General features: G+C 49.1%; 1 protein-coding gene across 1 annotated transcript in view; it reads left to right on the forward strand.

Annotated features, from left to right (window-relative positions):
* The first annotated feature begins 6,504 nt into the window (after window positions 1-6,504).
* C10H1orf94 (chromosome 10 C1orf94 homolog) overlaps window positions 6,505-26,901 on the forward strand; it is a 35,184-nt gene continuing 14,787 nt past the window's right edge. Inside the window, exons 1-2 of the mRNA XM_027936978.2 lie at window positions 6,505-6,833; window positions 23,581-24,263. Coding sequence (XP_027792779.2) covers window positions 6,505-6,833; window positions 23,581-24,263 — 1,012 coding nt within the window. The remainder of the gene's footprint in view (window positions 6,834-23,580; window positions 24,264-26,901) is intronic.

The raw sequence follows: 26,901 nt of genomic DNA on the forward strand, positions 1-26,901 counted from the left end.
CTTCAGAGAACCCTGATGTGAGAAACTGAGCAACTTAACAGCATTTCTGTCTTTTATGAAAACAGAATTAAATATATTGCCCACTGTGTCACTCAGTGTCCTTTATACAAGGACTCATGATAAATTCATGCTTGGGGTTATTTCCAGGAAACATTTTTGTCTCCGCAGATGAAGATGTGTATTTTCTGCTGTCAGAAAATAAAAAACTGTGCCATCCAACGTGTTTCCATTTTTGCCATAGCTGACAAACAGGAATACCCGGTTTTATTACCTGATTACCTCCATGCCGTCTGACCAATGCAGGGGCCGAAAGGCAGCAACTCTTTCTGCCTTCTTTAGGTGGAATCAATTCTCCCTTTATTCTTTGATGCCCTATTCTGTACTTTTTAATCTGAAAGCTGCCTCAAATCAACTCAGCAGTAGAAGCCTTAAACAAATATGTATATGTGACAAAAGACCCAGAATGGAAGTTGGGGAAGGAAGGGCAAAGCACAGAGCATCTAGTTGAGAGGGATCCCATCAAGGCCTCTGCAGGAACCTCGGGATGCCCACCATGAAGGGGGTCTGGCAGAAAGAGTCAAGCAGGAAGTAACTCTGTGGCTGCCTTACAGGGCCAACTCGGCCATGCCATTTTCTTTTCCTCTGCAACTATGGCCTTCCATTTCCCCCAACTGTAAGTGGAGATCTCATAGGCTATATCATTTTTACATTACCAGGTTGTTAATACTAATAGCCGACCATAATAATCGGTTTCTTTCCTTGAGGATACACCATGAGCCAGGCACAGTGATGAGGACTTTGCATTTCCCTATTTCAACCTTCTCCCTACCCCAACCTGTCTGTCATTTTTACCAATTTTCAGATGAAAAAAAATGCCAGAGAAATTAAGCCACCCGCTAACAAGCAAGAGTTCTAATTCGAGTGGGCCAGCTGTCACCGTCCACACTCGTAACTACCTCCTCACATATGGGAAACAAGGGACAACCACGCTCCTCCTAGGAAATCATAGAGATGGCCAATGGTGGTGCCCAGAAAGAGGCCACTGAGTCACAGCTTTGCTTCCGGAACACTGCAGGTTTCTTTTCAAAGTAAGTCCTGGAAACGGTGGGCTGCTCTGCAGCCCAGTTCTGCTGCTGAGACAACACCCAGAGGGGCCTATTTCCATGCAATGTAGCTGTGGCTTTCCCTTCCTCTACCTCTGATGATGTGTTCCTCAAGAAACTCTCCTGGGATCTCCCCCGGGCAGGGGCCCTGTCCCTGAGCATTTTGACCTATTGAGCATTACCAACATGGGAACGGGAGTCTTTGTGATCTTCAGGGGCCTACAAAAATGTTTCAGGCCTGGAAATTCTCTTATTAGCCCCACCATACAAAGAAGAAAGCTGCAACATTGAAATCAGTAAATATTTAATTAAATGCAAAGTGTAACATTGTGTCAACTTCATTAACTGTTGAATTTAGGAGTCATAAAAATTTCATTACATCTGATAACGATTTGTAGGTTGGAGTTTTCTCACTGTGCCCGGTTTCCCCAGTAGTCACCAAGATTGGTGAGAAATCAGAGCCAATCGTAAATTAAATAAATTACTCACGGCCAAAGACTTTCAAAAGCGAAATGGCAAAACCCCTTGCAATTTTCTTTTATAGCTGAAAAGTTGTATTTATTCTGAGAGGAAGGTGTGTTTAATAAAATATGCTAGGAGAAGAATAGGGCCTGCAGAGTAAGTGGTGCAGGCCTATGAAGATAAACGGGCTCAGCTCATGCTCCTCTTGCTGAGTTTTCCAGTGTGGCTAAGTTGGTGTCAGAGATGTAACAGAGATGAGTAGAGGCTGTGGCTAGAGGAGAGGTAGGGAGCATCGCCTCCCCCTGAGGCTTTCCTGCTTCCAAAGAGGAAAGCAAAGATCTCAGAGTCCTACCTAATGAAATTTAGTTGTGCTGGGGAAATTGTTCAATGTGGAAATTCTATATATGTGCCAGACTAACTTCTGAGCTCTTTATGGGTATTATCTCAATTGTCACAAAACAACCCTCTGAGATCAGTATTTTATTATGTCTATTTTGTAGAGGAGCTAACAGAAGCACAAAGAGGCTGGACAATTTGCCCAGGGTTATCAGGATAATAAAGGGGGAATTTAAGAACTTTTCCAAGCTAAAAATAATTCATAGATGAAATGGTATCTGTGACCATTAAATGACTTACTTTGAGCTCGAAAACGAGGCAGGACAAAGCCTGTCTTCTTCACCGCTCTTTCTTTAGCTCCTGCAACAGTGCCAGGCACCTCAACATTTGTGCTGGGGGACACAACTACCTGTTGTATAGAGACTGGAATAAGCTCTGTTTATGCCATGACTGCCCTATACCAGGAACTCATGGAAAAATTTTTCCCCTTCGCTAGGCTATGGCTCTGGCTGGAGTAGATATTATGGTTTAGATGTGGTGGCCCCCAAAAGCTCCTGTGTGAGACAATGCAAGAAGGTTTGTAGGAGAAATGATTGGGTCACAGCTTTAACCTAATCAGTGATACAATCCCTGATGGGATTAACTGGGTGGTGGCTGGAGGCAGGTGGGGTGTGGCTGGAGGAAGTGGTTCATTGGCGGAAGGCAGGGGGTTGCTATGGGGTATATATTTGTATCTAGAGAATGGAGTCTCTCTTTCTGCTTTCTGATCACCATGTGAGCTGTTTCCCTCCACCACACTCTTCCACCATGATGCTCAACCTCACCTTGAACCCCAAGGAATGGACCTGGCTCTATATGGACTGAGACCTCTGAAACTGTAAGCCTCCAAATAAATTTTCCCTCCCCTACAGTTGTTGGATCCTTCAGTCACTGTCGTGAAACAGCTGATTAAAACAGAAGAGGACTTATTCATCGCTCATCTCTGCCTTGCACAATCATGGCCTGTGATAGTTGCTCAAAATCAAACAACCTGGAGAGGCTCACCTGATGATTTGAATCCATCGAACAATTTCCCCAGCACAACTAAAATTCTCCCTCCCTACGCACAGCACAAAAGCTGTTGTTCAGAAGCTCTAAAGGCATACATTTCAATGTAATCAACAAGCAAACCAATGTATAGCACTTTTATGTGGCTCTTATGTGCCAGGTGTTGTTCTAGCAATTACTATGTGTTAAGCAATTGCTTAGTAATAGAACATCTACCATGATTCTACAAAGCAAGTGTTCTTTATTATTGTCCTATTTTACAGAGGAGGAAAGCAAGTGTTATGGGTAGGATTGTTCCTTCCGAAATTCATATGTTAAAGTCCTAACCTCTGATCTCTCAGAATATGGCAGTATTTGGACCTAAGGCCTTTAAAGAGGATGTTAAGATAAAATGAAGCCATTAGGGCCAGACTTAATCAACTATGCAATGCTGAGGATCATACCCAGGGCCTCATGCTTGCTAGCAAGTGCTACCCCACCACTGAGCTATAGCCCTAGTCCTGGCGCTCTTTAAAGACAAGTGTCCTGCACAGAGGTCACGGGAAGCGACAGGGAGAAAATGGCCATCTACCTACCAAGGAAAGGGACCTCAGAATGAAGCCAGCTCTGCTGACACTTAGATCTTGAACTTGTATCTGGAAGAAATGTGAAGAAATAAAGTTCTATTATTTAAACCCAAATAGTGTGTGTGTGTATGTGTGTGTGTTTTAATGCAGCCCTAGCAAACGAATACACCAAGGTACATAGTAACTTGCCTCGATCTATATACACTGCCAGGGAACTCAGAATTTAATGAACTCTGAATCTGAACCCAAGTACTTTGATTCTAGAGTCCACGTGTTTTGCAATAATAGAAATGTCCTCTCTACAGTTTGTCACGGTAGCCACTAGGCACATGTGGCTACTAAACATTTGAAATGTGGTTAGCATTAAAAAAAAAAAACCTGAAAAAAAATTTTAACTTACATTAAAATACAATTAAAATGTAAAACAAAAACCATGTGGCTACCATAATAGATGTAGCTTTATACAGTTTCACGGCATAAAACTTAAGGTGTTTGCAGAATCTTCTAGAAGCCTTCTGTGTGTGCTCTGAGAACCGTGCTTCTATCCTCGTTCCCTCTGCCTGCTGTATTTCTTGCAACCCTTTCCACCTCAGCCCCTGTTGCCTAGTTTCCTGCTACAGGGAGCAAGGGGTCAGCTGGCTGGCTTTCGAGAATCCTGTGGCCTGGGCAGTGCAGGGTGGTTGGTGCTCTGTGCTAAGCATGGGTGTTAGCCAATCAAATGGCAAGCAGCACAAACACTGAGTGACATTTTCAGAACTATTAATATTTCATCAGAAATGATCACTTTCCCTTTAAATACACTATCTTAAAAGGTTTTCTACATTCTTAACTATAATTTTATTCAGTCTAGGTCCTCGGAATTTTCCCCAAAGGAGAGCATCTTCAATTTTATAATGAAAATCAAAAAGGGAACGAAGCTTGGATTTCAAAATTCAAGAGTCAACATTTCTAGGAACTCAGCCCCTCTGTAAGGAGCAAGGTTGTGTTGGTATGCCAGACGTTTTATATACTGTACACCTTTAGTTTATCCAACATGTATTTATTGAGGGCCTACTATATGGCAGAAATGGGATCTTCAAAGTAGTTTTATTATTTTTATTATTTAGCACTATTTCAGGAAAGAATTTCCTTCGTCCTTCCATTTCATCTCAAATGTTGCCTCCTCAAAGACCCTGCCTGGACCACCTGCCTCTCCTCCTTCCCCATTGCCTTATCTTGTCAGTTACTTTCCACCAGAGCCTTGATTTCACCCTCTATTACTGCTTCTTCACTTGCTTGTCCTTTAGTGATCTATCTCCCCCCATTGGAATATGGACTCCAGGAGCGCAGGGACCAGGCCAGTTTTGTTCACCCTCTTGCCTCTCCAACGCCGAGCAGCTCACCTGGCACAGAGCCAGGGCTCCGCTGATATTGAGGAACCCAGGAAGAAGACTGTCAGGGTGGCAGGGCTAGGAGAGGCAGTGACAGGACCAAGGCAGCCCTACTGCTACAGGCTGCCCTCTCTTCTCCCTTTTTTCTCTGCCTCTTGCAGGTCCTTTCCAGGGGGACCGATGGAGGAGCTACCACTGCCTTTGGGGGCCAGAGAGCCTGGGGGGAGAGGTGCCGAGCCGGTTCTGGTTAAGGAAGCCTCCTCACTGAGATTAGGAGGGTACTGATCAGCAAAGAGCCCTTCTCGCTGCTTCTCCACCCCGCTGTCCCCCAACCCCAGGACCTACTGAAGCCAAGGCTGGGAGTCTTTCTGACGGCTAAGGGCACAGGATTGGACCCAGAATCCTGGGGTTGAATCTCACCTCCCCATTTCTTCGTGGGCCTTGGACACACCCTTTAAAACTTTTGAGACTCAGTTTCCTTCCACCATGTAGAACGATCGTGAAAAATGGTACTAATTTCATAAGCTTGAATAAGATTAATATGTCTCCAGAGCCTGGCACTCAGGCCCACAGAAGGGCGGTTAGGGTTCAAATCAGGAGGATAAAGGGACACCCAGACAGGCTCTGAGGTTCCCTGGGGGTGGTGGGGTGGCGCGGCAGGGGTTTGGCCATGACGTCTAATGGGAAAAGCGTCCTGGGGTCCTGCGAACCCCACCCCACCCCCACCCCACCTGCAGGTGCCCGCGCACCAAGCCGTTGCGCTTGAAACCCACAGAAAGAATTCCAGCGCTCGACGGCAAGGGTGTGAGAGCCACTGGCGAGAAAATTGGCCACAGCCGCCCGGCCCGGCCGACCCTGCGGACACTGCGCCCTTTTAAAGGGTTGGGAACCTTCCCGGTGCTGATCGCAGCCCTGCGCAGGGGGCGTGGCAGGTGTCTGCTGGGGGTCCGCGGCCGGGCGGGCTGCCGGCCCATTGGCACGTTGGGGATTTATTTCCCAGGCAGCAGAGCATCCTCAGGAAAGGGGGTCAGAAGCGGGGATCAGGGACAGCGGCAGCCACGACTCCCAGGGGGGCCAGGGCCGTTGGCGCTGGGTGTGCGCGGGGTTCCTGGGAAGGCCCGCGCTGAGAACCTCATGGCAAGCTCCTGCCCCCAAGGAACCTAGCACAGTGCCAGGACCTTGCCCAGCCATCCACTGTGGCTCAGCGGGCAAGAATGGGCTGAGCCCCAGGTGCCGCAAGGAGTCACAGGGGTGTCGCAACGGGGGAGTGACAGGGATTGTGGGGAGAGCCAGTCCTCCCCCTCCAGCTGCTCCCAGATGTCATTCTGCCCGCCCAGGCGCCTGGTTCCTGAGCTCCCGGGGATTCCACAGTTACTAAGCTACTGGTTTTTGTTGACTTTTAAATATTTTCTTCTAAGGGAGAAGGGGAGGGGAGCAAAAGTCAGCAACGAGCAAGTAAAAACAAGTCAAAATAAGCCCCCTCTCCCCCAAAGAAAGCTGTCCACCACCCACCATCCCTACACAAACCCAAGGCCTTCCAATATAACCATCTGGCTGGAGCAACAGCCGGACAGGACTGACCTGCTTCCTAGGCTCCCCCCTCAGCGCCCTTCTTGGTGAATGAGGGGCGGTGGTGGATGGTCTCTCTGTCTTCCAGCCCTGGGAGGACAAAGGGGCTTCCAGAAAGAGAGGAGGAGGATGGCCAGTGGGAATGGACTCTCTTCATCCTCGGCCCTTGTGGCCAAGCGCCCCTCTGCCCTGGGCCCATTCCCCAGATATGTCTGGATCCACCAGGACACACCCCAAGACAGCCTAGACAAGACTTGCCATGAAATCTGGAAGAGAGTTCAGGGCTTACCTGAGGCCCTGCAGCCCAGGACCTCGATGGAGCAGCTCTCTACCCCCATGGCTGGAACTCCAAGAGACCGTGGGTTCAGCTTCCAAGAAGAGTGAGTATCCATCCCTCTATTTGGTTGGCAGCAAAGGCAGAGGGAAGAGATGAAGTGAGACCTGGGAGAATGTTCTGGCTTACTGTTCAGTTTAGTTGAACCCTAAACACTCTATATCTTTCCTCCATTCCCATAGTCCTATGTCTATGGTTCTAGGTTCTGAAGTTACTTGTGCAGACAGCCTGACCTAGGTTGTATTCCAGACTCTCTTGTCACCAGCCAGCTTAGGGGATATTGCTCATTCTAAATAGGCAACCTAGAGGTGGATCTGGAGTCCTTGAAAAGCACTTTAGCCAGGTTGAGGGTTGGACAGCTCTTGATCATCCCGAGAGGCAAATAAAAGATCCCTCCCTTCTCCCATGCTAAATCTGGGCATTCGTGCAGATAAGACTGGTGGATTTAAACCACATCTGGAATTCCCTAATATGGGGAGCAGCTGTCCCATTCAGCCTCCACATACACTACTGCAAGAGCATGCATCAAAATATTTACTGGGAAGGCATTGACATATTCAGAGGACATAATAGAAAATTAAAGTGCGGGAAGATGGCTGTAAATAGCCTGTTTCCTAGATGGGAAATCCTGTGTCTGGGAAACACAGAGCTAAATGTTTCTCCCCCAGGGCAAAGTTGGATGGATATTGTGGGGGGATGGATATTTACAAAGGGAGGAAGGGGCAAAGAGGAAAAGGGGAACCTCATTAGGAAAAGGAAGTAAATCTGCCGCGGTTATTAATGCTGCTGTGGAGCACTTCTTCAGTGCTCTGCATCTTTAAAGTGGGCCACAAGCATTAATTAATCTTCCCAGAGTCCCTATGAAGCAGGTATTAGTATCCCCATTTTACAGATGGATTAAGTGTTATTAATTAAGTGCTAACTAAAGACTAAGTGATAATTAAGTGTTGTCTGCTTCAACACATGCTCCCTCCAGCACAGTTCAGAGATGATGCTCTGGAGTGGCAGGGGGTGGGGGAGGTCAGGCATTTATCAGCTGCTACTGGTTTCAGGGATGTCTAAGCAAGAGCTCAGAGCAAAAGTGATGTATAACTGAAACCCAGGTCTGCACTACCTGCTGTCCCTTCGCAGGCTTATATACTTGCTGCAGATGAGGGTGGAAGGCACTTGGGCTGTTCCTTCCTCCCCTGCCCTGTGCTCAAAATGACATGGCTCAGACAGGAATGGCCTGTCCACAGCCAAAATCCTGCTATCAGGCCTTTCAGTGGCACTGAGATCTTTTCCCTTGCCCATGGCCATCTGTTCTGGGACAGGGCCTTGGCAGGGGGTGCCTTGGGGCTGTGCTCAGCTCTTAATGGCCAAGGAGCTGAATGGCCACTTTGTGGACCCAGGGTCAGTAGCAATTTCCAGTAGATGGCATCCTCTCTGCCAGGTCACACTGAATTAATGCAGACAGACTCGACTTCCAGTCTGCACTTGGCCGAAAATTGAACTGAAGCACCTTCGGCCAGTTGCTTAACTCCATTTGGCCTTGATTTGCTCATCTGCAAATTGAGGATGATATGGCCTGCCTTGTCCACCTTAGAGTTGATAATGAGGATCAAATGTGATGGGAGACAAGGAAATGAAAGATGCATTAGACAAATGAGGCTGCCCTTGATACGTAATTCATAGAGTCTGGGGCTTTCTGCCGTCGTGGTCGGCTTCCATCTGGGGTTTTCACACTCTGCTCCATAGACCCCAGGGTGCTTCTGCAGCCACCAAGAATCAAGTGGCCTGTTTCTGGGCCCTAATTCCCACTTCAGCTGGAGCTGTTCAGCTTTCATGGGTTTTACTTACTGGAGTTCTGAGGAAGGTTACATTTGAAAAGAGTTCTACTGAGAAAAAAGCCGGGGAGCCACTGACTTAGATGAATAAACGATATCATAATCGTGTAGATATCAACCAAGGAGAACACAATGAGCTATTCTTGAAATAAAAGGCAGCTGTGCCGCTGGAGTCGGACAACTCTGATTTCAGATCACATTTTATCCCCACGCCAGCGGCAGGATTTGAGGCTGTTTAATTAATCTGAGCTTTGGTCTCCTCATCTGCCAGGTGGGAGATGATTACTGTGCATTTTGCAGGGCTGTTGGGGTGGTTAAATAGGATAATTTCCACTGTCCTGATAATAATTAGGATTCCTAAAAGTCCCCATAACGATGATGGGAAATTTTTCTATTACTATTACATGAGGTAGGTATTATTTGAAACTCCTATCATTTTTACTTTTATTATAGTAATTTTAAAACAAAACATCAAGTAGTATAGTGAATAGTAACATGTCTAATGCTGAGTTTCAATAATTATCAAATTGTGCCATTTGGGCTTAATTGGTCCCTTAGCCCCATTTTTACGTGAAACTCTGTTACAGATGAGGCAAACCAACTTTGGATGGGTTGATTTCTTTGCTGGGGATCCTACACACTTAGGAAGTGGTAGTCTCTGAAATGAAACCCGGGAACCTCTTAGCCATGATGTGATGATGGTGGCTGTCTCCCCCTAGATGATTATCCAAAGATGCGTCATATTTGGAGGCATATTCTGAGTGATTCCACATAGATTTGGAACCCAGGGTGCTGTCTATGGCAGGTCTGGGATGCTTTCAGGTCCACAAGACACCTCTCAACTCTGCATTGCTTAACTTGTAGATTTGGTTTGGGTGACACTTTCTTCCATTGGGGATAGCTAAGTAAGTGAATTCTAGAACTCTTGTTAGCCAGAATTTTTTTTCTTGACCCTGGTCCTATAAGTCACAGAAACCCAGGTGTCTCAAGTTTGATAGAGATCTTGAAGGTGACCCTGTGCTGTTTGAATCCCCTCCCCTACATCCTTGCCAGGTGGCTATCCACTCAGATGCTTTCTTAGGTGGGGAGCTGCCCTTTCCTAGGGCAGCCCCTTCCTTTGCTATGAACTCTCTCAAAAGGTCATTTTCTTCCTGTAATTGAAATCTGTCTCCATCAAACGAATATCCAGTGATCTGGATTCTGCCCTCAGGGCTCCAAGGCGAATCTATCCTCCCTTCCCTCAATAGCTCTTTAGATGATAAAAGATGGCAGCGATATTCCTCCTAGACTCTCTGGTCTCTACAAGCTAATGCTTCTAGTTTTCTAAGTTCCCTCAACCTGCCGGTGTGGTTGGTTTCCTATCCACGTGGCTGGGCCCGTGGCGGTGTGGTTGTACAGCAGTCTTCCAGGTGTGGTCCAGTGCATGCAGAAGGGGTCCTGGCTACTGTGTGTATCCCTGTGATGGTGATTAATACCACATGCTCTTGTCCCTCCACACTGACTGTTCTGTGAACACATTTTGACTTCATTCATTCTTTCAACAGATATTTATTAATCGCATGCCTGGCACTGGGCTAAGAGTTTGGGGGATAGAGCTAGGGGGATAGATACTGCAACCAAAAAGGAAGTAAATAAAAACTGTGATCACGTTGGAGTGTGCGAAGAACTAGTATTCTCCTTTGGAGGAGACCAATGATAAGCACATAAAAATAAATGAGATAATTTCAGAGAGCAATGAGTGCAATGATAGAAATAAAATAGAATAAAGTAATAGTCAGAGACCCTATAGATGGAGGATCAGGTCTCTTGAGCTGAATCCAGGATGCTGAGAAGGAACTGGTCGGGTGGCAATCCTGGTAAGAACATTCTGGCAGAAGGAAGGGCAAGCGGAAAGACCCTGAGAGACACAGCCTGGTTGGAGTGCAGTGATGGATGGGGACATGGTGTAGGCAATCTCAGAGTCTAACAGACAAGGTTCCAGAGGCCTGAGCATCACTGGAGGGAGTTCAGGTTTTATTCTGTATATGGTGGGTCACGTTTGGAGGCTTTCAGGATGTGGGAGTAACACAGGTTCATTATTATTATTATTATTATTATTATATTTTTTAAGATGTATCCAGCTTATGTGGGGAGATAGCTTGTAGGTGTGTTGAGGCCAGTGTCAGTGGTGGTGGCTGGAGCAGAGTGAGGACAGCAGAGACATGGCTGGGATGTGAGGGTTCAGAGTCAGATACGAGAGGAGCCAGTGGACTCGCTGCTGACCTGCGGGCATTGAAGCTGATCCTGGGTTTTTGGTTCAAGGCCTAAGTTGACCATGGTGCCACTTGTCGAGGTAGGGGAATAAATGGCGAGAAGTGAGTTCTGACAAGAAATTAATGGCTTTTCTTGGTGTCAATGAAACTTCAGAATCTTTTTCAGTTATTTTTTAATTAGTTGTAAGTTTGAGCTTGGAGAATTGTGTCAAGCCACTTCCTGACTCACATTCAAGGATTATCTTTTCTTTCATTCCTCTCATCACCAAAATTTCACAGCCTCCAAATGAGGCCTTTGGATTTTCTGTTGACTCCATGCTCTGACTGTGGAAAAGAATTTGTTAATTCTTCCCAGCCAGGGCCCTGTGGCTGGGTCCCAGGGATAAGTAGGACAGAAATCCTCTGTCAAAGAACTCCCAGTGATATCCAGTAAACATTTATTGTACACCTACTATTTGCCCATGTTGGAAAAATATGCAAGAACGGAAAAGATGGAGTTACCTCTGACCTTCTGCCTGCATCTTGCAACACATTATGATAAGTGTTCTGATGAAGACATCCTAGGGCCATGCAGCACATCAAGGGGACTTGAACTGACTTAGGCTTGAGACTTGGGGAAATCTTCCTGGACAAGGTGAGGAGAACAAGCTGAAGGGTCCACAGACATGATCTCTGAACTGTGAATGTGATGAAAGATGTTCCTGGGAGCAGAAGAGGTCATGATCCTGGTAACTGTGAAGGTCTCCCTCATCAAAGGCCTCCCCTGAGCTAGGTCTTGATAAGAAAGAAGGGACAATTTATGCAGGTGCAGGACAGGATGTAGTGTGTGCCAGGGGCCATGAGAGAGGAAAGATGGGCTGCACCTGGCCGGGTGTGGTCAGCCTTCCTGGTTGCTCCCAGGTCTTTGGCACAAATACCCAAGACTTTCTCATCTATGCAAATCAGACAGAACTTGGTTTGCAGAGTCAAAAGGTTTTGGTGAGCATCATTTCGAGCCAGATCCAAGGAAGCAGACAAATCTGTAGAAAGAAGAAATTTGTTTAACCATATAAAAAAAGAAAAACATAAATGATTCCTGACTCGCAGCTCTCTGGATAGTCACAAGAAGGAAGAGGCTGTTTGGCACTTTCTTAGATCAGTGTCAGCTCCTGCCAGCCAGACCGCCACACTGGTGCAGTCAGTGAGTCTCGGGAACCCATGTCTCAGCCTTATTCAAATTGCTCTCCCAACAAATCAGTTTCTTGGTGCTATTATTATTTAAACTAATGGATAGACCCTGTTTTGTGGGAATATATATCCTCTATCATCATCGTCATCATCATTGTCACTATGATTATTTTAAAACTTGAGACCTGGTGATGGGAATGGAAAGAACAAGACTCACACGTGGGCTGATGTCCCATAGCAGAAGCCAGCACTGAAAGTCTCCAGAGTGTAAAACCCCAGGACAGTGCTTTCTTCCCTTTGAGGAGTCCAGTGCTTCTTTGAGAGTCTGCGAAAGGTTGCTGGATGCCCTTCTGCCTGAGACAAGTCTCCAATATTTTGAGAATGATTGCAGGGGGTCCCCTGGGTTGCAGGGGGAACACATTGCCCTGAGACCCAGCGCTTAGGCAAGTGTCCCCCTCCTTTGACCCCCAGCACTGGGACTCAGCACTCTGCCTTGTTGCTGTCTAGGCACCCCCATCCTTGATTGTCAAGTGACATGGGACAGAGGCTCGAGGCCCCTGGCCCTTCTCTCCGCCAGCTCCCTCCACATCCCATTAGTCTATCTTAAACGAGGTCTTTGACCCTTTCCTTCCTTGCTTATCCCTCTTCTGTCACCTCCTCATCTCATCTTGCTGCCCTGGGTTCCGTTGCCTCCCTGTCCCTCACCTCTCCAGCTTCGTCCTCCTGAAGCACACCAACAGCACTGCCCACACTCCTTCCATGGCTCCCCACTGTCCTTCAGTCCCTCAGTCTGGTCTGCTAGGGTCTCTGTAGTGGGCCTGCTTTTTTCTCCAAGTTCAAGTCCTGTTGTTCTCCTTCACATGCTCTGTCAACCAAGATGAGCTCCCAGCAGGCACACGTGGCCCTGCCTTTCTTTGCTCAGTGCCTCCACTGTCAGGAGTGCCTTGCTCTCTGTCTGTCTTCCAAATTATTGTCCATCTTTAAAGACCTAGAGTAAGTGTGTCCGCCTGGGAATTTTTTACTGTTTATCCCACTCAACATTTTTTCTTCTTCTTTCTTGTTTCTCTTTTTAATTTAAATAAAAAATAGTATTCTACCTCTTCCATAAGGGTCTTAAAGGTATCTCATATAACAAAAAATAAGGAGACAGGTGGGCTAGAATCCCAGCCCAACTTCCTAGTTGTGACCAAGTTCTTCAAACTGTCTGTGCCCTGCTTTGCTCATCTGAAAAATAGAAAGTGATAGGGCCAAACTGAAGCACATAGTGAGACCCATGTAAACCCTATACAGCACCTGGATTAAGATAAGGATCCCATGTTCATCACCATTGTCATCACCATCACCATCTCCATTACCACCATCATTATCGTCATCACTACCACCATCACCATCACCACCACCACCACCACCACCATCATCATCATCATCACTACCACCATCACCATCACCACCACCACCACCATCACTACCACCACCATCACTATCATCACCACCACCATGATCACCATCACCACCATCACTATCACCACCATTATCATCACCACCATCACCACCACCATCACTACCACCACCACCACCATTACCACCACCCCCATCACCACCATCATCATCACCACCACCACCACATCATCATCACCACCACGATCACCATTGTCACTGTCTTCATTATTATTATCAAGGATAAAATGACAAGACAAAAATGATATGGGGAGAGACTTTACATATCACAAGACTTAGGCTAAAGGAAACTATTTGGTGAGGACAGCATTTTGTTCTGAGATTCTTGGCAAGCCAGGGCGAAAAGGGAGAACGTAAGAGTTGCTGTTCATAACTCATTATCTAATGAGAGAAAGCTGAAGAGATCATCATCGGAGACAAACGCTGCCCTGGCTCTGAGGACCATATGGTGTGGGTCTTTATATGAGGGCGAGGGAACAGAAGAGTTGGCCTGAAACCAGCTCCGCGTTGCCCATTGGCTGGAGGAGCGCACCCAGCGCCCTGGCCCACCACTCGGTGTGGTTCTGGAGTGGCACTTCTAATGAGGTGGTGGTCATCTGGCACATGGTGTACCCTGCCTTGTGGCAACAAATCCCTCCTCCTCCACTTGACCATGGGCTCCTTAAGGGCAAGGGCTGAGTCTTACTCATCTTTGTCTCCCCAGTGTCCGGCCAAGTTCCTGGCACTCGGTGACTCTGCAGTGTATACGAATGAATGAGGAAGTGAATGATGGATGAACCATTAAAATGCCACCCCAAGGAGGGTGAGGCCCAGAGGTGGCCAGGATCCAAGCAAAGGGTCATGGCCATCAGAGAAAGCCCTCAGGAACGTAGGGACAGAATATCAATAAGCCCAGACATGGCAGGTTTTTTTCTCCTTGTGCCATAAGCTACAAAGAAGGAGAAGTAGCAGCTTGAAGTCAGGCTCTACATTTGAATTTTCTGTCTTCTCAGCTGTCTTAGCAGTCTTCCCAGCAGACAGTCACTATTACTCCCATCTTACAGAGAAGGAAGGTGAGGCTCAGAGAGGCTAGGCAACTTGATCAAGGTCACCCAGCGGAGAGGGAGCCGAGCAAAGAGTCCTGTGGGAGACCTGCGCTCCAAGGAACACCAGGAGCCCTTTAGAATCTCCTTCCCCGACTGCTTAGCACCAGGAGCCATGAGCAGTGAAGGGAGATGAATCATGATTAACGTCCCACTTCCCATGTCCCCCTTTGTAATTTAATTTTATGGTTTTCGGGAGCTGTGTCGCAGGTTGTGGGAGCCTGCAGAGATGGGCCACCAGTGGTTTGGTTTAATCCCCTTTTTAATATCTTTGTTGCAACATTCTTTCCAATTCAGCTCCCAAGTCACATTAAAAAAATACCTCTTCCTTGGGGTAAGCCTCCCCTTATTAAACAGATTCAAATGAAAAGTTTTAAAGATAATTTGAACAATAAGAATCACTCTGTAGCTCCCAGCCCAGGCTCCTTTATTGCTGTATTTATTCCCCAGTATTTCCTGTCTCATTCCCCAGCTCACTGAATCCCTCATCGACCACCCCCCAACACTCTCAGTCTTTGGTCCAATTCAGTGTCTGTCCCCTGGGGGAAGAATCAGGAAGGGGTATCTCACCTCCATGTGCCAATGTGCCTTCCAAGGCTGTCCCACCTGCCCTGACCCACATGCAGAGAAATGGCTGCAGCCTAGAGGGAAAGTCACACCCAACAAAGTCTCAGAGGGACCATGGAAGGTGGGGGAGGGGGGACAGGTGGAGAAAGGACACTGCTCAAAATGCAGATGTCCGGACCCCTTTCCAGAGCACCGATGGCCCTTCCTCCAGGGGTGCCCAGGAACCTGCATTTGAAACAAGCACACAGGCCTCTCTTAGGCACATGTAGGGAAGTTTCTCTGACACTTTAGGGGTCAAAGAGGAGGAGCCCCAGGCTTAAAAATCAATAGTGAGACACAAATTTGAGGAGGAAGTATTTCAAAGACAAGCCTGGAAAGAAGGAAGGAAACTGACCTTTTGTGAGTTCTAAGTGTATGCCATTTAAAAAAAAAATTGAATCTACTACGTGTGAAGACCTTTGCTGAGAAATTAGATGAACACAAAGTCCAGGCCTGGCCTCAAGGGAGCCGAGGGATTTCATAGTGTTGTCTCCTATAACTTGGGGTGAGTGTCACCATCCCATTCCCGCTTAGCAGATGAAGAGACGGAGGTCTCAGTGCCTTGCCCGACTTTGCACCTTTAGGAAGTGGGACTCTGGGCTGTGAACTGGGCCAGCGGAGCGCCAAGGCCAAGGCCGGCAGCCAGGCTCTGCTCTCCGGGGCCACAGCCTCAGTCCTCCGAGCCGCTAACATTTGCATAGCGCGCCTTACAATTTACCAAGTGCTTTCCCGTTCATCATTCCCCTTAATCCTCAGAGTCTGCGAGAGTGGAGAGGGCTGGGGGTGGGGTGTCTGAAGCTTTCCGTTGTAGGGAGGGCAGAGACCTCTGGGGATCTGTGTACCCCTTGCCCCCGACCGGAGATCCGAGGTAGCTTTGGGACGCGGGCTACAGACCTCGGATAGTGGGTGCACCTGCAGCTTCTCTCCACGGCCCCTTCAACCCCAAAATGAGAGTGGTCCAGACCTCTCAGGTGGCTAGAGAGGTGGAATCCACCCTCCTCCCCTGCTTTCTTTCCCTCTTGCTGGTTTTCCAAGCAGGATGCCATGGTGGTATGTGTGCATGTGTGAGCATGCACGTGGGTGCAGTGGACATGTGTACATGTGTGTATGCATGGCTGTGGTGTGTCCATGTGTGTGCATGTGCATATGTGTGCGTGTGTGTGTCTGTGGGGAGAGGGGACCCGGGCAGTTCAGTGAGTCCTGGATTTGGAGCAGAGGGAAGAGGGAGAAGGACACAAGGAGCTTTGGCAGAGGTGGCTGCCTCCCTTCCCTCCATATCAGGCAGGGGTCACCCTGAATGCTGTGGCATATACACCAGGGGACTGGAAGGTGGGCCTCTGCCACCATGCAGACAGGAAGACCTGGCAGTAGCCACCAGCCTGGGCTTTAGCCCGGTGGGGCTCCCCTGGGGAAGATGCAGACTGGACGCTAGAGCCTCTGCCAACACAAGTCCTCTTTTCTGGGACCTTTGGTGCTCCTCCTGTCACTCACTGCTGCGGTTCCTACACTGAACACCTGCCTGTCCTCTGAGTTCTGTCTTCTGGTACCTTGTCCTCCTGATCCCCGAGGCCTCTGCCCTCCTTACAACTGAGGCTCAGGGTAGGGAAGTGACTGATAGAAGGTCACTCTGTCAGGAAGCACAGAGTGGGTGTTAACCTAGGTCTGCTGCCCACAGAGTATCCCTCTTGCACTGCTTTAGGGACTGTAGGGAAGTGGCCACGCGGGGAGGTTTGGGGCCACCTGGGCCTGGGATCCATCCTACTCCACACTGATCCTCTTGGGCCAACCGAGCAAGTCTTTCACCTTCCTGAGCCTCAGTTACCTCCTTCCAAATTGGGATTGAAGATGCTTCCTGTCCTTCATGTTGTGGTGGGAACCTGTGACAAACAGAATGCCAGGCACCAAGTTGAGTCATCACAGATAGTGGCCCAGGCCTCTGTCCTCGGCTGCCATCACACCTCTGAATTGCTCTCTGGGAGAGATGCCTGCCTTCATGGGAACTGCAGCCTGCATCTTCCTGCTTACATCTCATCTGTGGCTTCCCTTTAGAATAAAACTCCCTGGCATCATCTCAGGGCCTGGCAGATTCGGACTCCTGCCTTATTCTCTGACCCCCCTCCTGCCACTCCCCTCTGCCCCAACAGTGCGCCCTACCACTCAAGCCAAGCTCCTTCCCAGCTGCTCCCTGCATCTGGAACCCTCTTCCTCACATCCTTTAACTAAGTACTCAGGAACCTTTAGGCCCAGTTCGAATGACACTTCTCAAAGAGGCCTTCCTTGCCCTCCTAACTTAGGTGTGTGACTGGTAATCTCACACACAGCATTTCACGCTTGGTTTTCAGAACAGGATAGTCTAGTGGTTAGGAGAGTGGCTACTGAGCCAGACAGCCTCCGTTCATCTGCATTGCCCCTTCCTAATTCCGTGACCTTGGAAAAATTACCTAATTTCTTTAGTTTTTTCATTTAAAAAACTGGGATGATTGTTATCTATTTGAATCAGTTGACTTTTTTTTTTTTGGTACTGGGAATTGAACCCAGAGGTACTTTACCACTGAGTTCATCACCAGCCCTTTTTATTTTTTATTTAGAGACACGTTCTCACTAATTTGTTTAGGGCCTCGATATTTGCTGAGTCTGGTTTTGAACTTGTGATCCTCCTGCCTCAGCCTCCTGAGTTGCTGGGATTACAGGCATTCTCCAGAACCCCCAGCTCAGTTAACTTCTGAGATATAACAAACCACTCAGAAATGTAGTGGCTCAAAACTACAACTAGACACTTGGCCCCCATTTATATAGTTAAGTAACTGGGCTGGACTCAGCTGGGAGCGTCTCTGTGGACTGAATTCAGCTGAAGCTGGCACATGCTCATTCATGCATCTGCAATCAGCTAGCTCTGGCCCACAGCTGGACAAGGCACCCTGGAATTTTCTTCCATCCGACTAGGATGCGTCATCTTGCAGCAGGAAGCTTGGGCCTGTCTGCATAGAGGTTCCTAGTCCCAAGAGCAATGAGGCGAAGCCAAGGTGCCCAGGCACATTTCAAGCTTCTGCTTCTTACTGAATCAAGAACAGAGGCAACTATCCAAGGGAGGTTAGATACAGGAAGGGCTCCGGTGGAGATTAAGATGAAGAGCGTTTTGCATGTGAAGTGTTTAGACACACATGGTGGCTTGTTAGTACACGATGATCGCTAACTCTGACTATTGTCTTGTGAAATGAGAGTAGGACCTGATGCTCGGTAGGACCTGTTCAAGGCAGGCCTCCTTTAAACAGAGAGGATCTGCTTCAGCCTCTCCCTGGAGACTGACCTCTTCACCACCTGGCAATGCTCTCCTACTCACACAGACACACAGAAGTGGGAGTCTCCCCCACAGCTGTGAGGTCAGTCTGCAGTCAGATTACAATCCAAGCCCAGGTCTGTGTGGGACTCCAGAGCTTTCTACCTGCTTCACTCTTTAATCAGTCATGTGGCCAGGACATCCGGCCTGGGGACTGTATGTGTCGTGGGTCTAAAATGCCATAGCTGGAAGAAAATATTTGTTTTGGTGTCTCCTCCAGCACTGACAATTTTCTGCTTGCATTTTCTGTTGTTTGGCTCGGATGAATAGCAGTTTTCGTCTTTGCTCTGTGTTATCATGTACACAGAACTGTTGCTGAGGGAGCTAACAGCACGCTTGCTTAGTCATTATTCTGGGAAGGGGTGCCAGCCAGTCAATAGCCTTTATTTTTATACAACTCTGCACACTGCAAATGCAGGAATAATGCACAGCATTTGAGTACAGAGCCACGATCAGACACCTATCATTTCTGGAGGTGGGCGAAGCAGAGGTGGCAGCGTGGAGCTGAAGCCCTGGAGCCCCAGCACAGATTCTAACTAGCTTCCTTTGTCAAGAGCCCAGGAGCTGGATTGCTCTCCCTGAATGATTCACTGGATAGAGTCTGATAGATTTTTTTTTTTTTTTAACCAATCTGAAGGAGAAAGCAAACAGCACAGGAGAGGTGCCAGGACCAGCAAAACTTCTCAGGAAAAAAAATAAAATCTTTTTAAAGATAGATTTCAGAAAATGAAGGTTTAACATCAAACTCAGCAAAGTCATGCACGCTGTGCAAAATGGTCCCGTGAGCCCCCAAGTGATTGCTCTGAGTCTCTGCCAGTTGCACAGGGGACTGCTTTTGAAAAGGTTGGGAGGGCCAAGCAGGGTCATCTGATCAGCTCATGGGATGCCAGGCCAGAGGTGGAACAGGGGATAGAAGGGCAGAAAAAGGATCCAAAACTAAACCAGTAGAGAAAGCCGGGGCCCTCTGGCCTGAGAAAGAAACAGGTGTGTGCACCAGGGAATTAAAGAGATCTGAGGGGCCAGCAAGGGTAAATGTAAGTGAGCCTGTTCATTCATTCGATCATTCAAAAGTACTTACGGAGCTGGAGATTTGTGTCAGGCTCTGTTCTAGGCTCAGAGGCCCGCATGGTGAACTGCCCTTGAGGAATGCATTTAATTATGGAGAGTGTAGACGTAAAAATAATACTATATGACAGTGATAGACACTGTGGAGAAAATAAGCAAGTTGATGCCTAGCGAGAGCCTAGTAAGTGGTGAAGGGGCTTTTTAAAAAATGGGTAGGAAAGGCCACTTTGAGAACATGATGCTTGAACCCAGGCCTGAATAAAGAAGAGGAGCCAGTTCAGGGAGAATGGGGGTGAGGCATTCCAAAAGAAGTGCAAAGTCCCTGGGGCTGGATTGAACTTGGCATTTCAAGGAAGAGATAAAAGACCCAGGTGGCTGGAAGAAGGGGGAGATGGGGCCAGTCTGAGTAGTGTCCTAGAGATCAGAAAGGAGGGTGAATTTTATCCTGTGTGCAATGAGAACCCACAAGAGGGTTTTAAGCAGGGGAACGGTTTGATCTGTGTTCTGAGAATGTCCTCACTCTGTGGGGCATGCAGTTTTCCAGAACAAATAAGAACAAGCAAATCTTATTTTCTTGCGTGTGGAGGGCGCAAGGTTGGGGAGGCCCTGGGACCAGGGACTTCTAACTCTCTGGCAAATCTTGATTGCAGCGGGGCTTCTTGATAAAGGCTCTTCTCATGGAGGAGTGGAGCAGGGATGATAGTATTGGATTGATTTATTCCCCCGGAAGTGTTGATCCAGGATTACCGTCAGGCTGGGAGGAGGGTCTCCAGCAGTGTCCCCACGGCCTTGCCCCGGACTCTCTGCCGTTCAACATTTCTATCTGTAAATTGGCGGAAGACTCGGAAGATGTGCTCGTCAGACATGCAGCTGACACGGAGCTGTCAGGGACAGCTAATGCCACGGATGACAGGCTCAAGATTCGGCGTGATGATCCTCCCGCGGCTGGAGTGATGGGATGAGAGCAGCCACATCCCTGATTGCATTCAGATTGGGAGAAAAACCCAGCCGGGGAGACCTCGCTGGAGAACTCCCCCTGGAAAGGAAGCCCCGGCTGGGGCGGGAGGAGGGAGCCAGGGCAGCTGGACCAGACAGCGCCCCACACCATCTCCTCCCTCTCCCAGTGACAAGATCTGTGGCCTTTCAGACATTCTTTGTGAGCCTCCTGTGGGCACCTGGCTTCCCATCTGGCCTTTGGTGAACTCATGACAAATGATGCCCTGGGGTGGCCTTTCAGGGTACAACCAGGGTGGACACCTGTTCTTGGCACACAGCTGCTCCTTCTAGGAATGCCACTTAGATTCTAAGAGTCCCTGTGGTGTGTCCAGAGGAGAATGACCTGAGGCGGTGGGGTCTGGAAGCTGGGAGGGAAGTGAGTATCTTCTCAGATGCCACAAGGACTGCAGAGTAGAAATGGAGAAGGTGCCTTCTCCGTTGCTCCAGGTACCCACAGCAGTGCGCCGGGTGCACTGTAACTGAGAGCTGACCACTGATAGTAATGGCATTATAGCGATGATGCCACAGACATTTCTCCAGGGCTTGCTATGCACCAGGCTCATGCTGAGTATTTTGCATAACTCATCTCTAAGCAGTCTCATGGTCTGACCTTGAGAGGTAGGTGTTATCGGCACTTGACAGAGGAGAAATAAAAGGCTTAGCTGGCAGCTATCTAGGGGCAGTACTAGGATTCGCACCCAAGGCTTCCTGGTTCCTCTCTAGCTGCCTGGCTTCTGGGTTGGGTGGGCTGGGAGTGTCCACTTAAGTGCTAAAAAGGGACCATGCCCAGAATTTTTTGATACAAAGACCTCAGGACCCCAAGGGTCTTTTAGGAGCTGCTTTTCTGCTCTGTGATTCAGTAGTGAGGTGTGTGTGTGTGTGTGTGTGTGTGTGTATGTGTACTTTCATTAAAAATAAAAACAACAGAAACTAAATGTAGACAAAAGTAGAGTGGCTTGCGTGTGGCGATCCCATGTGTCTTCCCCAGCTTTAGTGGTGATCAGCATATGCAAAGTGAGACCAATCTTGTTTGATCTGTCAGGCCCTCCTTCTCTGCTGGATTAGTCTAAAGGCGATGCCAGACATGATTTTATCTGTAAATACTTTCCTGGGTATCTCTGAGAGATAAGTACTCATTTTTTTTTGTTATTGTTGTTTAAGTAGAACCACAATGCCATTATCACAGTTTTTAAAAATTAACATAATTGAAATGAGTCTTTCAAATCCAGAAAAGCTATTGGCATATGGCTGGCTTTGCAAGGTACTGGGGGTGGGGGCAGGGAGGGAAGGCAGATGCTATTCCTTCAAATGCCCCGTTCCTGGGGATGGAGACTCACTTGTTTGCTTTGGGAGGAGGAGGAGGAGGAGGAGGAGGAGGAGGGGGAGGAGGGGGAGGAGGGGGAGGAGGAGGAAGAGGATCTGAAACTTGGGGCCACAGATTGGCAACCTCTTTATTCTGATTGTTCCCAGGGGCACAGCAGTGAGAGTAGGACCTATTTATAGCCCTAAGTCTAGACATGAGAAGGAGGCAAAAGGAAGGGGAGAAGTGAGGGGGTAGTGGAGAGGGAGAGGAAGGAGAAAATCCAGAGCAGGGACTGGCCCCACATCACCATCAAGCAGCCTGATGGCCCTCTGGGGGGCGTGGCCGGTCCAGCTCATACCAGCATGTGCTGAGTGAGCTCAAGTGTGGATTCCCCCTCCACATCCTCCCCTCCGTCCCAGGAGGCGAGCGTCACTGTCATTTTACTGGAGAGGATGCTGAGATTCCCGGGTCTGGCAGGAAATAAGAATGGTGACCAGGTTCAAACCCAGGTCCGTTTTTCTGGAGGGGGCTTGCTCCTAGCCTCACTGAGGTGCTGAAAGGATGGGAGCCTCAGGGCTCAGAAGATTCATACACACTCCCTACATATTTTTTGGCACAAGCACCCTGACTCCCCACTCCCTACCTCAGAACCCATGTGCCTCCGCAGGACCCAGTAACTATAAAGGGTAAAGGGTTCATGCTGGGATAGCAGGGAGCCTCTAGACTACACCAAACGCCCATTCTGGTGGGTGGTCAATGCGGGGGCCACTGCTCTGATGCTATGTGTGCTGACACATGAATCATGTGCCTTTCTGCTCCTGTCCAGGTGTACGTGTGTCAAACACACACGAGTATGTGTATGTCCATTGTGTGTATGTGCGCGTGTGCCTGTGCATGCACACGCACTCGCATGCAGACCCCTACACAAAAACAGCATTGCCAGGAAGGCAAGACCCCTGCTGGGGCACTCCATGGGCACTGTTTTGGGGTCACCAGTGCCCTCTCCACTCATGGGGTCTGCCTTTCATCATCTTCTTCCTCAGTATCCCCAGGGCTAGCGTGCTGAGCAGTTTTTCAGGTGTTCGAGGTGTAGGCCACCTCACCCGGCCCTCACAGGAGCCCACCAAGTCGGAGAACAGATGGTGGTAAGCTCAGTGCCTCTGGTGCCCCTGAGAGTGCCAGGCAAGAAGGTGCCCCTTGCCAGGGATGATGGCAGGAAGGTGGGGCTGAGGACTGGCAGCAATCAGGAACCTAGTGTCCCTGGGACCACCAGAGGCCATTGGGCTTCTGCTGGCCAGCAATGTCTATGCAGGTGTCCAGGTCTGAGTTACAGGTGGAGGCCAGTGGTTGGGCATCGGGAGATCCTTAGGAATCAGCGTAGGGACCACTCAACTGCTGGCACCAGCCATGACTGAGGTGAGGCCAGTCCAGGGTTCATGATCTTGCCAGAAAAGTGCCAGCAAGGAGGGACTCAGGTAGCCTCGGGGCTACAGTGTAGATCTGGGGTCTAGGGGCCAAGCCAGACTGTCAGTCTTTTTTTTTTTTTTTTTTGCTTGAGAAAGCAATAGGCTTCCCTCAACAGGAAACATGTTTCCATCAAGTGCTGCATCCGCCCCCTTTCCCTGGGGCCCGTGTCCTGTTGTAGAGCCACCCCTTGGTGAGCAGACACTCTCACCGCCTCTCTCTCTGACCTGTTTGCAGAGCTCTGGAACTCAGCAGCGGCAAGGATGAGATCTCCCTGTTGGTGGAGCAGGAGTTCTTGAATCTCACCAAAGAGCACCTCATCCTGGTCAAAGAGAGCTCAGGGGAACTGGCAGCACCGGGAGGCATTCCCCAAGGGACCAGAGAACCAGTTCCTTGTATTCTCGCACCTCCTTTGGTGGCTGGTAGCAGTGAGCGCCCTGGAGCCTCCATCATTGCTGGTGACAACCTGCGGGAGCAGAAGGTGGCCGTGTCTGTGATTGGCAGCCGGCAGGACTGCGATTCTGCCCTGTCGACGGTGACAGGCATCTTGCGTGCTGCCAAGATCAAAGGGACCGAGGATGGGGGCCACAGCCTGGGTGCCTCCAACTCAGAGATCAGCAAGCTCCTGGCCCAGTTTCCACTGAAGTCCACGGAGATGTCCAAAACCCCCGACAACAAGATGGTGCTGGAGGAGGCAAGGGTCATCAAGGACTTCCTGCAGAACAGCATGTTCAGTGGCTCTGGGAGCTTCAGGGAGCCTACAGGGCTGGGCCCATTCCTGCTGCTGCCACCCCCACCTCCTCCTGCACCCCCCGACAAACTCTTGGAGCTCCCTGCTCAGAAGAGGCAGCTCCCCGTGTTTGCTAAGATCTGCTCCAAGGCTGAGTCTGACCCCACCCTGGAGGGGCACCACTTGATGGGTGAGTGGGGCTGGGATCAGGGGTACAGAGTGGGCCTGCGTGGAGGCGGCCTCCTAGGAAGCCGTCGGGGCCACGGCACACACATAAAGCATCATTGGGTGAAGCAGGAAAAAGCAGCCTCTCTGGTGGGCACAGGCTCCCAGGTGCAGGCTGTTCTCAGTCCCTGCAGGCCTGCTCTGCTGGATGCCCATGGGCAGGGCACAGCTTGTGTGAGCAAATGCAGAGCCCCTGATCCAGACCACTTTGGGAAGAGGGATCGGTACCATGTATGTAGTAACTGGCTCCATGTTTTGACTCCACCAGGAAGAAAGTATTTACCCTAGCTGGGTCCACGGTGGGGCTGAGGCTGCCTCATGGAGATGGTTGGAGAGGAATTTGATTGGCAGCTGGGGTCACTTAGCTTGGGATGGAGGCACCTGTTCTGGCCCTTAGGTCTAGTTCTCACTCTCTCTGGGGCAGAAAGTGGATGCATAAGTTTTCATGGCTCAGCCTGTTGGTCCTGGGATCTGCTACCCAGATACCTCTCACATTTCCCTCTCCCTTTAGATTCTGTCTTTTGTCCTGATCTAGCCATTCAGACTAGTTGGTTCCAAGAAGTCAGACTGATGGCAGAGGCATTTGCCCACATTGAGCAGTTACTAGGGGAATATATCATATTCATGCCAACCAAAGAAGAATCACCCCCAGTCTGTCAGCATGGGTGGATAACAAGAGATGCCCGTATCACGAGGGCCCACATTCATCTCCCTGAGAGAATAAGAACACAATCACCCCTGAGAACATTCTGTATTCTGAGCACTGTCTGGAGTCCAGAACAATGGAGCCAGGGATCACCAGCTGGATTCAGTGTTAGGAAGGCCTGGGAGAGCCAGAGAGCTTTGAGATGATGGGCTTTGGGGGTTGTGGGGGGGGAGGGTTGAGCTCTTGGCCGGGGGAAGGGCCTTCCTCCCCCTCCTTCTGGAATCACCCATGGATGCATTCTTACCAGATGGGGCTGTGGGATTGGAAGTGGTCCTGCCCACCCACCCTCCTGACCATTTGTGTCTGCGTGTACAAGTATATGGGCAAAATGGTGCCAAAGAGAGCTTTGCCAGTGTAGGTGTGTTTGTTAGAGAAAAATGCAGAGGGGGTGAATCTGTTTGTGTCTGGGTGTACATGTCGACATATGTGTCTGTCCTGTGTGTAGTCGTGTACATGCAGGAGAGGCAGAGGAGAAACAGGCAGGAACGTGAGCATTGTGTGTACCCAGGTCTCGGAGGAGGGGCCCTCGTAGGTGTGTGTGGGGCTGCAGGTGTGTGTTTTCTCTGAGGAAAGGGCTATTATTAGTGGGTGTGTTATTTCAGCAAACTAGCTGGAGGCAGAACAGCAAGAAGAGAAACTCTTAGAAGAGACTCTGGGCATGCATTTTACTAAAAACACCACTGGCTTCCAAACTGGCCCAGGCTGGAGCAGCTCTCCTCTGCTGGGACAGTTCTGGGAAGGCAGACCCAGTTGGGCACATGCTCAGCCCTCAAGGCCACTGGGTTGGAGGTCCTAGAACTGGTGGGATCAGGTCCACTTCTTCTGATCCCTCTGTGACCAGAGTCCGCAGGTGCCTGCAGTGTGTCCAGCACAGAGCATTGCCATCTTAGTCAGCAGGTGGAAGTTTCCATGCCAATCTCTGGGGAGCTTCAGATACCATCAGATGGTGGAAGGAATGAAGGGGCTGGCAGGAAAAGACCCTCTTCTCTGCTTCAACCAGAGCAGTGCTTTAAAAAACATATATATATATATATATATATGTATATACAGTTGTCCCTCCAAATGTTGGTTCCAGGGCTCTCTTTAGATGCCCAAATCCACAGATGCTCAAGTTCCTCATTTAAAATGGCATCTAACTCGTGCACACCCTCCTACCTACTCCACACCATCTTTAGAGGATCTACGATACCTAATAGGATGTAAATGTTAGCTATTCTGTTGCTCTACTGTGCTGTTTAGGAATCATTGACAAGAAAAAAAAAATGTCTGCCCATGTTCAGTACAGATACAATTTTTTAAACATTTTTTTTTAGTTATAGACGGACACAATCTTTGTTTCATCTATTTATTTATCTTTATGTGGTGCTGAGGATCGAACCCAGTGCCTCACGTACGTGAGGCAAGCGCTCTGCCACTGAGCTACAACCCCAGCCCCAGATACAATTTTTTTTTAGAGCATTTTCCATCACTGTTCCACACACATGCATTTAATTTCATTTGAAGAAAGAGTTGCAAGGCTAAAAGGACATGGGGGTGAGAGCGCAGTGGGGGGGCCCCCCACTGTGTGCAGACAGTCCTTGCACTGGGGGATGGATGCTTGGTCTATTTGGAGCGAGTCCTGAGTCTGGCTCTGATTGTGTCCTTCCTGCATCTCTTTGATGCTTCCCAGTCTCTGTCCATAGTCACCCAGGTCTGTCGCACCCTCCTCTCAGGTACCCCTGCATGCAAAGCCTAGCTGCACCCCACTTCCTTCTGGGAATATAAAGGACCCTCTCAGATAGAAGTGATCTCAGCCACCGTCTTCTCCCATTGTGTACTTCTGTCACCTCGTGGTGCCCATCTGCCTTGTCCTGGAGCTATTCTGGGCATGTCTCTCTCTTCTTCCTTGTTGTGAGCT

The sequence above is a fragment of the Marmota flaviventris genome, chromosome 10, assembly GCF_047511675.1.
Source record: "Marmota flaviventris isolate mMarFla1 chromosome 10, mMarFla1.hap1, whole genome shotgun sequence".
Classification (NCBI taxonomy): domain Eukaryota; kingdom Metazoa; phylum Chordata; class Mammalia; order Rodentia; family Sciuridae; genus Marmota; species Marmota flaviventris.